The following is a 13,033-nucleotide window of genomic DNA, read 5'->3' as shown; positions in this document are numbered from 1 at the left end:
GACTAATAAAAACAAGAATTAGGACATTGTGCAATGTAGCTGTGAACGAGTAGTCTGCCAGGACAGCATTTGGTTTCTCTTCCTTAAGGCTTGCACGTATGACTGTTTTATGAAATAACAACTCTCAATCTAAGACCGCAGTGAATTCCAATCGAAGATCAAATATGATATATATCTGGTAATAAATTATACATTAAGAGCTTCAAAACTTATTATAATAACGGTTATACAAAATTACTGATTATAATATGAGTTAAAAACAGGTTTCAATCTAAAGTATGATATATAGTTTGTATATACACCGAAATATAGTTAAGATCAAAACACTAGCATGGTCCCAGTGTACTTACCTTATTCCCATCAACAAGCATGTAGTTCTTACAGCTTATACACTGATAAGGCTCCGGACCAGTGCATCCTTCAAGACATTCCGGGTGGCATCTGACGCCTTTCTGGCCCGGAACAAGAGGCTGATCGTCTATGTCCGGATAAGGGACTCCGGGCGTAAACTCTGTTCCGTACATCACTAGTTGCCACTCTTCAAGTAAACCGGTTCCATGGGCGCCTGAGGACGAATGTTGTTATGACGTCACGAAGGCACAATATTCATTGATCCAGTTACATAATGCTTGATTTAAAAAATGCCTAGTAATACAAAAATGCCCTCAAAGTTGCACGGTTCTTATTACAAGAATAAAATCCATGATGAAAAATTAAAGGTATCCATGCTTAACCGATAAAACATAAAAAGTCTTCCCTTTTATCGAAAGCCGAAAAATATTTTCTTATGCACATTATGTTCACTCAATTTTGGGGCATGTCAAGTCAATTTTCTATGTGTAGGGAAGCTACAACCCTGATGCCAGAAATTTAAAGCCTTGGTTTTTAATGGCATTAATAAATAAATAAATTACCACTCAAAATCAAATGAAACAGGATCATTTCATGTTATTCGTTTCGAGACAACATAAGACATTATAACTCACTGTCTATCTCCAATTTCCATTTTCCATAAGGATTTTCGCCCCAGAAGTGAACTGATAAAAATGCCCATTTCTTGAAGCTTCCTCTTCTTGTATCCAGCTTGCGCCTACTTAACACCCTACTTCGAGTTCCCATTGGGGAAACCAGGTAGATAGAGAGCGCTCCGCGACTAGAATGCACGAGGTTCACAACTAGGTGGGTATGCTCCAAGTAGCGAACGAAGCTGCGAGTGCCTTTGCAGGATTTGGTATCAATATCAACTATCAGCTTCTGACGACTATCTATAATGCTGAAATAAAAACATTGGACATTATGATAAATAGCTTAGGTATATATCAATGCAGCTAAAGTTACTTAAAATTAACATAGAATCACATGGTCCACAAAATTGTTCCATCAAAAGAACATCCAGGGTCTAAATGTTGACAACAGGTAATTTAGCTATAATACTTTGCTACTCTTGCTTTTCTGCTCCATTAAAAATGCCTTGTAATTTCATTTACTATAGCAATATTTGTTTTCTATCCGTTACACTAACAAGAAAATGTCTGATGAAAATCTATAAGAAGAAAATTGGAATACTTAGGAACGAAAGTCTGGAAATGCCGAAAATACTTACAGTGCCGGTCTAGCAATGGCAGTTTTACATATATGCTGCTCAGAAACCAAGGACCACTTTTCAGCAAGGTCCACCAAAGCTCCCCCGTCCAACAAACCGAACCCAAACGTTGGGCTGAATTTCTTGTTAACTCCATTCACTTGCACGTTGTGTTGATCCAAGTTTCGAATATTGGCGCTATTCACAAGAACATGTTGTACATCTCGCCAAGTAAGCTCTGGTCTGCAAAGCAACAACGCATATAGTAAGTTACATACATATGCTTTAGAATCAATTTTTAAGTTGAAAACTGCTGGGCCTAAGTACCGCTTGAAAATGCAGACCCTCGAAATTTTGGGGCGGGATTTTCTTGGTTAGGTAATGACCGTTTGACAATCTCCTACCGATGTGTTTCTACACTTATGTGTGACTTGTATTGTTGAGAACACATAAGCAACTAACTTTGCTTATCAAGATAAGGTTAAGTTGCTTGAGTAGATAAAATGATATTAAGAGATCTCACTTCGCCTCCAAAGCAAGTGCAATGAAACCAGCAGCAAATGGTGCAGCAACAGATGTTCCAGTATGCCTTAAAGTGCATCCTCCATTCAGATCTGAAGTAACCTATAAAAAATAGATTAGTTTAATGCCTTGACATTGATGCAATTCTCGAATTCAGTCAGCCTGCCTAACAGAAATGTGACTGACATCATTTTAGCCTATACTGCACCTAAATTATCAAGCAAGATAAATATGTATCCAAATTCTGGGCCAAAAAAACAGGTCCAGCTTTGTGGGTTCTGGGCTATTATGAACCTCTTGGGCAACAAATGTAGGTATTGGCACAAGGCTCTTAAAATTTCTTCCACTGAAAATTTTGTTAATCTTAACGATTGATAAATCCTGCAAATGGTTAAAATTGCAATATGATATATAGAAAAATATTCAGCGAAAATTGGACTATATGAAAAGAAAGTGATATTGGTTGATATTGGTTCAATAGTGGGTTTTCTTCGTTGTAATTTAATAAAAAAACTTTAATCTAGCATGATTACGTCCATTAGCATCATCAACTCATCATCATCATCATCATACAGAATCCAAACTTGTATCTCTAAAATCTTCAATATCCCAACAAAATATAGGTACAGTCAAATCATTTAATAATTTGAACTTTCGAGGGAAAGGAAGACTTAGTCAAAGTATTGTAAATTAGAATTATCAAAAGTTGGCTAAAAGTGGAACAATTAGAAATGGGAGCGTTTAGATACAAATAGAATAGCCGGACTTTCAAACAAGTGGATACTTTCAATGCATTGCAGGAAGCCCACACAAATAACCTGCGTAGCCCTTTTAGACAGCACAGTTACAGTTACAGGGTCTGGTGAATAAAGATAGGAAGAGGAGAAATTATACTTGCAATGCGTTTGTCAAGAACGTTGTTGCCACCCCCATATGAAGAGATGAGAGTCGAAGCGCATTCTTCAAGATACCAAGGCCGTGATCCGTAAGACGTCGCAGCGCCAGCTGAAATCGTGTATATGCTATTGGTGTAGCCATCACAGTTGCAGTCATCATTCGTCCCTCCATTGCCAGATGCCCACACGAATATGCTTCCTTTTCCATTCCTTCCCTTCAAGAAGAAATACATTACTCATCAAATCACAAGCAAGAAATCGCGGCAAGATGTACATGACATGTGTAATATCCATGATCATGTTCTTATATCCATTGTTTTATGATCCTACGTATCATCATGGTGTTTTGTTTGTTTATTATATATTTAAGATATTGCATTCGCTGAAAATAGGCCGTATTATAACAACATGTTACACGAAGTTCCTGTAAGTTACAACACTGAATAGGTTGTATTTGTAAAGAGAAAAAGCTTACGATAGGCCTTCTCATTTACAGGGTCTTATACTTCGATACAAATCAGTTGTGGCGCGGTGCAATTACTGCTTTACCTGCTTGGTAGGTTGAGAATTTGCAAATTAGACTGGAACTTGCTCTAAATTTACTTTGCGATATCTCTGATCTTTAACCCAAAGCAATTGCAACGGATCAACAGTGGTTTATGACTTTTGAAATGTCTTCAAACGAAGGCATGATCTTAATGGTTCTAAAGCGCCTTTAGTAACCTGTCAATCAATAAGCATCTGAGTGGTATATCACTTATTTATAGAGGGCATAAGTCACTTTAAAAACTGTCTTTTGTCCTTAAGCTTTTTCGTGGCATCAAGAAACATTTGTATCATAATTGCATCATAAATGCATTTTGAGTTTAATCCAGTACTTACAAAGAGAATTCCCTCGATGAGCGCTTGCGTAGTCAGATTCCCAGGCCCATCAACCGTTCTTCCGTCGTCATCAGGCCCCCAGCTAGAGCTGTAAACATCGACATAATCTCTGCGATGCGTCAATGATCGCGCCTCCACAGCATCTGTTACCTCGCCGTCAAGCATCCTAATTCCTATGAAATATGAGATGTGAAGTTAATATTCCAAAATATTAACGTGATAATATGGTAGCTTTATTCAGGGTGCAAGCATTGCTTAATTGTTGCCGTTAGCCTAGGAAATTGAATGCTGGAACCTTTCTCGCAGAACCGAAAACATTTTTTATAGTGGCCTAGGCAGAAACATGTAAAGTTCTCCACAGCAATTCAATCTTATCTCCTTTTGGCTATGCACTTCTATCTGTTTTAATATAAGAAATTTCCATTTGCTCTTCGTTCCTTTCACTTCCTTCACTATTAAGTACCAGAAGCACAAACAAATATATTGCAATTTCCTCTCCCTCTCGATGGAATCCCCTTTTTCCTTTTTTCTTTTTTCTTAAAATATGCTTGTCATGTGCTTTATATATTTTTATATATTCAAACATGATTTAAATATTTTTCCGATTAACACCTCAGGTAGTATACACGTCATTTCACAGTCTGGAATTTATTGAACGAGCCATCTCTAGCAAATCCCCATACTGAAATATAATTCTTTCAAAGTCAGAGTGATCTCTATTTACGTCCAGGCTGATAAAAAGTTAAAGTAGGCTTATCCAACAATTACAATGGTTTTCAACTGGGTAAAAAGGTAAACTGCAGTTTTTTTAATCTGAATAAATTGAATTAAACAAAAAGGTATGCAAACGTACCGCCGATCTTTGAATCATAAGCAACGCCAACGATGCAGAACGAGTTGTTTCCAGTTGCGGCTATTTGTCCAGCGCATCTGGTTCCGTGACCATTTCTACGAAATCTAGGTAGACATAATTCTTGCAAAGGCAAGATCTTATCTTCTACAAAGTACTTTTCAACAAGACATAGATTAGGACCATAACACGAAGGAGCAAATGATACATCTAAAGAATGCAAATGTAGATCAGTACTTTTTAAATCAAATGCACTTATGAATCGATTTGAAGACAACTTACTTGTCTATACATCATAATATCTAAGATATTTGTATTGGCATCAAATACAATTATACTCTTATGATAAGCCAACTTCTTTTTGTTCTCAGATAAATACGAAGGCGAGTGGTAACGAGCAGTCACTTAAAAAGCTCACATTGGTTTTGGGCGTGCCTCGCAGCTATTCGACCAACATTGTGAGCAATGTTGTAACGCTTAATTTCGGTTTTAAGGTCCACCAGCAGTCCATTAGAGAATTATCACTTGGAAACTCGGGCAGACGAAGCCATAGCTCAGCAAATTTCAAATATCAAACAGGCAAATTTTATGTGTGCAACCTACTACTACAAATAAGGATATGGAATGTGGCAGCGTAGCTGAAGTTATAAACGATTTAGTGACCCTTTTCGTTATGAGCTGCAACTGTTAAAATCACGTTAGTGTTCAAAGAAAGGCAATGACTATACGATGTCCGAAAGTCTTATAACCTTTTTATTCTTATCAACGTATTGTAAAATTCGAAGGCAGCAATGCCATTGAAAACTTTGGAAATCCAATGTAATGTACAAATAGTTTCCAGAGACATTTAACCTTTTAATTAGTCAAAATCTGTTAACTTTTGATAAGATTCATCTTGTAAAAAAGTCACGATACTGCCTTCATTAATAAAAACGCTATCTCGAGAGACTATAAAACTATATCCAATGAACCCTCATAATACCTATCATTGCATTCAGTGTCATTGGGAGAATTCATCCTTAGAAACTAGCCCATAATTCACCTCATAGTACTAATGGTTTATTGCATTCATTTAACACTAGATTTCGGGTTGACCACTTCCATTAGGCATTCAAATGGGATCATATTTTGGAATCATCGAAAAATCAGCCAATGAAAGACCATTAATATCCCGAACGCAACAAATGCCGTGAGCCGTGAGCTACAATTTTGAGCATAGGACTTGAGCCTAACCCCTAAGAACCCGCCTTGCATCATGGAATATTGGAGTGCTCGTACTTAATAGCGGGGAAATGAGCAGTGGGGAGGAGTGGAATTTGTTTATAGCTTGTTTACAATCAAGTTTTGTATATCAAATAATCAAATTTAATCAAATAAGTATAAACGATCATATTTACTTACTGGTTGGTTTCCAATGTCCAACGTGGTCGTGGATCGGCATCATTGTCGTTGTAGTCGTAACTTGCATTTCTATCCTGAAAGAAAGAAAAATCTGATTTAAAAAGTACATAGAGTGAAACCTCCAAAGAGCGGACTCCTCCACAGTGGCTGTCCGTTGTAGAGAGATGGTAAATTTCTAGAGGTTACCTGACAAAGGATCCAACTGCATAAAAGGAAGTAATGGGTAATAACTTGCTCTTTGTTTTGGAGTTCTCAACCTCAGTGTCTATCAAGTAATAACTCGTATCAGTGTCCTCCCCTTGCATGTATTGTTACACTCCGTAATATTCGGTTGCTATACTCGGTACCAAATCTTTTATTAATTCTTGCCAAAAGTAATCAGAATGCTGCAATTTCTTTCAGTTATTATCAATTACAACAAATTAATCACTTAAATCGGATGAAAACCCAGCAACTTACATAATTTTTCACAAGTTCTTTATGTGTGTATTCGATACCTTGAAAATAGAAAAAGCAAAATAGAAACAGCCTGTGATGTACAACGAGTTTGTATTAATTAGAATTACAGAGTCCTGGCGTTAGATAATCTCGTTCAAATGCCTGTAAAAGTAACGTTTCTATTTACTACCGCGGTTGAATCAATTTCTGCTTAGTTTTACCAGCAAGAGATCGTATGGACATGACTCCCCTGTAGTTCCACTCACTTAATTACAAAAAACAACAGTCATATGGTTTCCATAATTCCTTTCACTAAATTGGAAACAAAACAGTAAAAACAATTAAAAAACTGCATTCAGCTGCCACGAATCTGATGTTTGTAACTGAGTTGGGTGAGACAATATAATGCGGCATTCGCTACATAACAATACGAATCTTTCTATACTACTTTTATGAAAAACAATCCATGCCATATACTCAAACTGTTGCAGAACATGAGCAACCAGGAACAATTTTCGATATAATGTAGAGTTTTAGGTTTGCAACCTCAAAAAGCTTTGCAAAGTAAATATTGCCTAAGGGATGTGATTGCATCACGGTCACTGGTCGCGGGCTCGAGTCCTGCCCTGATCGTTTTTTGAGACAATTTAGCAAAAAACACAGTTAAAACATACCGTCATCAAGAATGGTGATGACAACATTCTTTCCCGTGATGCCCTTCTTCCAAGCCGGTAGTATGTTCATATCATGTCCAGACATTCCCGGGTCTCGGTTATGCTAGAAGAAAGAAAAAGCGTTAGTAGAGTTCCTTGGCTTTAAAACTATTCTCAGCACAGGGAGAGAGTGCACGACGATTGACCTTAATCTGCGGCTATGTTCTCCAGTCTTGTTTCATTTCTACCGTAATTGCACCATGAAGCGTAAGATGTTCCCGTCCTGCTAGATTAAAACATTAAATTGAGGAAATATCATCGCTAAGAGAGTTCCCAGATATTGGAATTGAACCAACACTCGTCTCTATGCAGCTCCGAGCTACTAAGCGACGAGCCAGTAATTCTCTATTACTAGGCAGGTTGGAGGAGGGGGATGATCTCCGGAAACATCAAATTCTAGAACAGGCTTTCAGTGCAACCAAGAAAGCCTTTGGTACAGGAAAATTTTAAGATAGCATATATCTGACGAAAATACTTTAGAATGCTATGTTTTCATTTTTCCTTGCTATCTTCAAAGTTTCCAGTGCTTTCTAACGTTTCTTCTGGTTCTCTTGCACCACCTGAAACAACTGCTCACGTGACATGTTGCTTCTCAACCTACTTTGCGTTCTTGCCTTTTTCTGGCACCAAGTTACGTAGTCATGTTACGGCGGTGAACTGCATCTTGCTTCAAAAAATGTGATATTCTTCTATTTTTCCCCAGTTTCGCCCCTTAGATTCGAGAGACTTGACGTTTTTTTGTTCTGAGCTCTGAACATAATCGAATTGCAAGGGCAGCAATAAGATAGCAGCTGTGCCATGCATCAAAAAACACTTTGGACATGCTGGATCAGAACAACGAGTTAGAAGGCAGTAGAAGCCACAAAATTTGCGATCTGGCTTGTACTAATCACATTGGAAATACTGACACGAGCCTAAGTTAAATAATGATAAATTATCAATCCGTTATGTTAACATATGTCAGAAAATATAACCTATATCAGGCAGAGCGGTAATCGTAAATAATCCTGTTCGAAAACCGATATACTACTCCCTAACAATGAAGATCACATTGGGATTAAGGTAGATTATGGTCAGCTTACAGGATGTATTCCATGTCAAGGTAAAATATATACTGACTGTTAGCCTCAATATGCTTGCATAGCAGAGATCCTCTTGCACATCTCACCGAAAAGCAAATCGGCTTGAAAAGCGAACTGTAAGTGAAAGTTGGACATCCAAATCGACGCCCACATCTGAGTATATCCAAACGTGTACACTGGGAGACCATCAAATTTCTCAATGCCCTACCTAGATTTTTGGGTTTTGTGACCTGAGTGTGTCTAAACAGAATTGTTCTGTTTGGCAAACGACAGCAACAATTCTATACGATATCAGATTTTTCCATGCCCCCTCAAACCATCATTGGCATGACACCTAATAATTATCTGCACCTTTCACCTACTATCTTGAAGAGTTTTCAGCTTATCTCCATAGGTATAGAGGATGTAAAACGTTTGGGGGGGGGGGGGCTTTGCATGGATAATTTGATATGCCCGAAACTTGATGTTTTATTGGGATGGAACTGCCTGGATGGAGCCTTAAATGCGATGAAGGTTGCTTAACTGGGGGAGTTGCAGCACTTCCAGCCCCCATTCCAGTCTCGTACGCCTAAGCTGAATACCCACATCAACGTTAATTTATCCGGTTTTAAAATGAGGATGCGGGTGACGATAGGCTTCTGACTTTACATGCATGCAACAAAGCACGTTTTCGGATGATCTCTCGCCAGCTGTGTTCAGGGTCGTATAAGAAATCCCAAATCATTGAAGATTTAAAACAGTCACTGAATTGTGCTTGAATCCGACACATAAGGGTCTCTCTTGAGCCAAAAAGCATAGGATTATAGTTCATAACTACACTCTTTTTTATAAGAACCAGATAATTTTTGCCGAGCCTCGATGTTCTTAACTTTTTGACAATTTTAAGCTCAATTTATGTTCTTAAAATTGTTTATATTTTAAGAGTGATTTTTTGCAAATATTTGAGAAGTTACATTCTGTATATAGTTTCTAAAATGCTTTACTGGGTAAAGTTTAAAAATAAAGCAATGACTGCTTATAAATTGCATAGTTTTGTTCTGTTGGCATGACATAAATTTCAAAATGCGAATTCTTTTCTTTAAAATTTCTCATTTGAAGCTGAGCATGTTCTAGCCTTGTTCCAATTTTTTGGGCAAATCGAGCCTCAGTGTTCTTATAGAGTGTGTATTTGTAAAAAAGAGTGTAGAGATAAATACTACGAATGGCTTGAAATTGAATAAGGTAACATTCAATTAGTGATTCCATTCAAATAAATTGCTTTTTCTACTTATTTCCTCTCCTTGTCTCGCAAAGAAAAAAGATACAGATTTATGGTAACAAAACCTTTTACTGTGCACCCGATTTTCAGAAATCCATGTCCTAAGCAGATTCACGCAATTAACAGAGCATGCATTGAATAGGACAGATCTGAGTAGTTTGTTTCTAATGTTATAAATCAAATGACATTTGATAAGTTCATCGATAGCTAAAAGATTTAGTCTAGTTTCCTGTTTCCTCAATGCACACTTGTTTTTTCTTTGCTACGTAACCGGTGACAATGAACACAGAGTTCTTTGTTAATTAATCATTGCTTTTCCTATGTAAAAGGATAGCAGCGGGGATATCTTTGCTCAATATCAAGCGAAATTTTCCTATACTTGAATACGGCCGCAATTTTCCCACCTTCCATTTGAGTAACTGTGGCGTGGGCATTTGACTGCTGGGTAATAACCAGATTTTGCTTGAGTTTTTCCGAAACAGTTGTTTTCCGTCTACAACAGTTGTTTATATCTATTGTTATGCAGTCGAAGCTATTCAACGATACAAGAGGGTGAATATTTGAGAGAAATGTTACTGAATTTGCTTACCAAGTACCATTGATTTCCCCAACAATGATCTGAAAAATGAATGTCCTTTGCTTCTCGTTTGACTCTCTTCTTTATTTCTTGCTGAACAACTAAATCGACCTACAAAGAAAAGAACTAAATAGTTGAAAACAAATATACTTTTTCAGCCTTTCTCGTCGCTTTCTACCTGGGTACCAGTTTCTCTCATCTCCATTCATCTCGTCTCGTCTTCTTTCTCGTCTCCCAATTTCTTGAGCTCTGGTAAACGGGATAGTCGCGTTTGCGCCAGTTAAGGCAAGCAAATGATCCATACCGATGAAGAACACTTCCAAGTTCAGTACTGAGAAAATGATATCTTGTTCAAAATCGATAAACCATTGATAAAATCAAGCCCGTCGGAACCAGAGGGGGGGGGGGCTGGAGCCCCCAACAATTGTCAACATTGTTGCTCCCTTTGCAACATTATTGCACCCCTTGCAACATTTTTGCACCCCTTGCAAAATTGTTGCTCCCCTTGCAACATTATTGCACCCATTGCAACAAAACTGCATCCCTTGCAACAAAATTGAGGCCCTTGCAACAAAATTGCACGCCTTGCAAAATTGTTGCACCCCTTGTAACATTGTTGCACCTCCTGGATTATTATTGGACCCCTTGCAACATAACTGCACCTTTTGGAGCATTATTGCACCCCTTGGAATCCCAGTAGCAGGTTTCCTTTCCTAGGTTGCGTGACTTCAAGATCATATGGCAGCTGCTTTGAATCCTACAACTGGGTATAAACATTCTATTAACAGAGCAACATGGTATCGCCCAGTGCATAACAGTAGCTTACACTGCTTTGGCTCACATCTTGTGGTGGCGCTCATCCCATCAAAGGGTAACATATTGCACGCGACAGGGAAAGCTAATAATATCATCGTAAACAGAAAGCCGACCGATTTCAAAGTATTCAACAAAGATACAAAGGCTAATAAGGCTTGATACATCCTAAACGGAGAAATGCCGTGCTCCTAACGGAGATTCCCAGTAACAATGACATTAAATCTCTGAATACATAGATCAGTCTCTAGGGCCTTTTCCACTTAACTCCCTTATTATGACAAGTAGCTTGATAACCGCCCTGTCCTGTTATGTCAAACAGATAATTCGTTAATTTGGATATACGAAGATGAAATTTTATCCATCACTTCCCACTCCAGTTGGCTTGACAATTAGACATCCCTTTAGTTGGTATGTGCAATTAGACATTCACGCCTGAATACGCCTTCATATTTGCTTCAGTTAAGTTATTCTGACATGTTATTATACCAGGCTAATTGCAAGGGCTAGATAATCATTCTCATTTGCCCACATTTGGCAGTTCCATGCTTCTAGAAAATAGGTTGCAAAAGAGGTTGTTGTGTTAGAGTCGAGGCTAGGAAATCTTAGGTAGCTTTTCTATGTTTGAGTCTAGCATAGATGATACATACCCTACTTCTTTAACAGGTTACAACCTAATTTGTTGCACTTCCACTTCTAATATGTTCGTATAAATGATATGATTTAAGAAAAGGGGGTGTAGTATGGACATTTTAGCAATAACAACCAAAATAATCAGCTTAATAATCACCTAAATCACCAATCACTGTGATCATCATAGTGATAAATAATAATCATCACCATCATCAGGATAATCACAAAAATCATAATGATGATGAAACTAGTTATCATAATCATCATAACCACGATTATTATCGCAATATAATCCTTAATAAAATCTAATTGGTATGACACGGGTGTTTCCATGGTGGATTGTTAAAATAGTTCTAAACTGAATGCACGCGGAAATTTTGAGCTTCATGTTGAAATTTTCGCCATCTGCCATTACCGTGAGATTAATCATTTTAAATAGACCAGTCATAGTTAATTTTTAGAAATAATGGCTTAAAAGAATCAAGCTTTTACATTAGTGACCAGGTTTGGGCAGGCAAATGTCGATAACTACAGAAAATCTAAACAAAGGGTTGCTCAAAGCAGAGTTTGAACGAACATGCAATATTTCAACAATTTCACGTGAAAGTCAACCAAGATATTCATAGAAGGCTGTTTAATAAATATTTCATCAATTCTCGTCGCAAGAAGATGTTGCTAAGTCATACATTTTGGCTTCAATTTGCCTACCATCAACATCAAATATAAATATTTTTGGGCCATTTTATACAAATCATGTGCCACATACGTCGATCCAAGTACAACTTATTATTCCTCTGTTGTCCATAGAAACAACGAATGGCGAAGAATTCGCTTGCTTTACAAACAAGAAAGAAATTTTAGAGGAAAATAAAATAGTTTTTCCGTTGTTTTCATATATCCTTCCGCCTTTGGACTTGATCTTGCATTTGCCGATTCCTGGTCAAATGGACAATCACCTTATCGAATACAACTCCAAAAGAATACGGAGTCAACATTCCCTCTTAAGTCAAGCTTTACCATGTAAACAACATGGATAAAAGTATTAAACACGGAGACAGAGCTGTTTGCATTCGGGGATGCTTTTCCTGTCGACAGTAAAAGTACCGCAATCTATACTGACGTACATGGTTGGAGTCCATGTTTACGAGTATAGACTTGAAACTAATTGGCCACCTTGTATGACCCGAAGCCTAGGTATATTACCAATACATATTACCTTGGTCCACTTACAAAGGAAGAGAAATTTTTTGTGTTGTGAGATTCTCTTAAAAATACTTGTCTATCGGGCGAAGAACTCGTCTATTATATGGGTCTGTTAGAGCCACTTTTTAAGGAGGAACAGCCCTAGAGTTCCAGTACATTCAATCAGGTTTTGCAAAAACGCGT

At 37.7% G+C, this 13,033-nt stretch overlaps 1 protein-coding gene across 2 annotated transcripts in view; it reads right to left on the bottom strand.

The window, feature by feature from the left end:
• The window catches only part of LOC135687057 (uncharacterized), a 42,414-nt gene that overhangs the window by 21,109 nt on the left and 8,272 nt on the right, over nucleotides 1–13,033 (bottom strand). Inside the window, exons 3-13 of one of the 2 annotated variants that reach the window (XM_065203503.2) lie at nucleotides 10,214–10,312; nucleotides 7,246–7,348; nucleotides 6,593–6,630; nucleotides 6,134–6,207; nucleotides 4,736–4,839; nucleotides 3,883–4,055; nucleotides 3,003–3,215; nucleotides 2,106–2,206; nucleotides 1,604–1,825; nucleotides 987–1,273; nucleotides 351–565 (exon numbers count right to left, since the gene is read on the bottom strand). In XM_065203503.2, the coding sequence (XP_065059575.2) occupies nucleotides 351–565; nucleotides 987–1,273; nucleotides 1,604–1,825; nucleotides 2,106–2,206; nucleotides 3,003–3,215; nucleotides 3,883–4,055; nucleotides 4,736–4,839; nucleotides 6,134–6,207; nucleotides 6,593–6,630; nucleotides 7,246–7,348; nucleotides 10,214–10,312 (1,629 nt within the window). The remainder of the gene's footprint in view (nucleotides 1–350; nucleotides 566–986; nucleotides 1,274–1,603; nucleotides 1,826–2,105; nucleotides 2,207–3,002; nucleotides 3,216–3,882; nucleotides 4,056–4,735; nucleotides 4,840–6,133; nucleotides 6,208–6,592; nucleotides 6,631–7,245; nucleotides 7,349–10,213; nucleotides 10,313–13,033) is intronic. The other variant, XM_089114315.1, reaches the window with a different exon arrangement.

Source organism: Rhopilema esculentum, chromosome 20 (assembly GCF_057945365.1).
Source record: "Rhopilema esculentum isolate cy_ngs chromosome 20, ASM5794536v1, whole genome shotgun sequence".
In the NCBI taxonomy this organism is placed as follows: domain Eukaryota; kingdom Metazoa; phylum Cnidaria; class Scyphozoa; order Rhizostomeae; family Rhizostomatidae; genus Rhopilema; species Rhopilema esculentum.
Note: the sequence above shows the minus strand (reverse complement) of the source record. Positions and strands in the feature narration are given on the sequence as shown.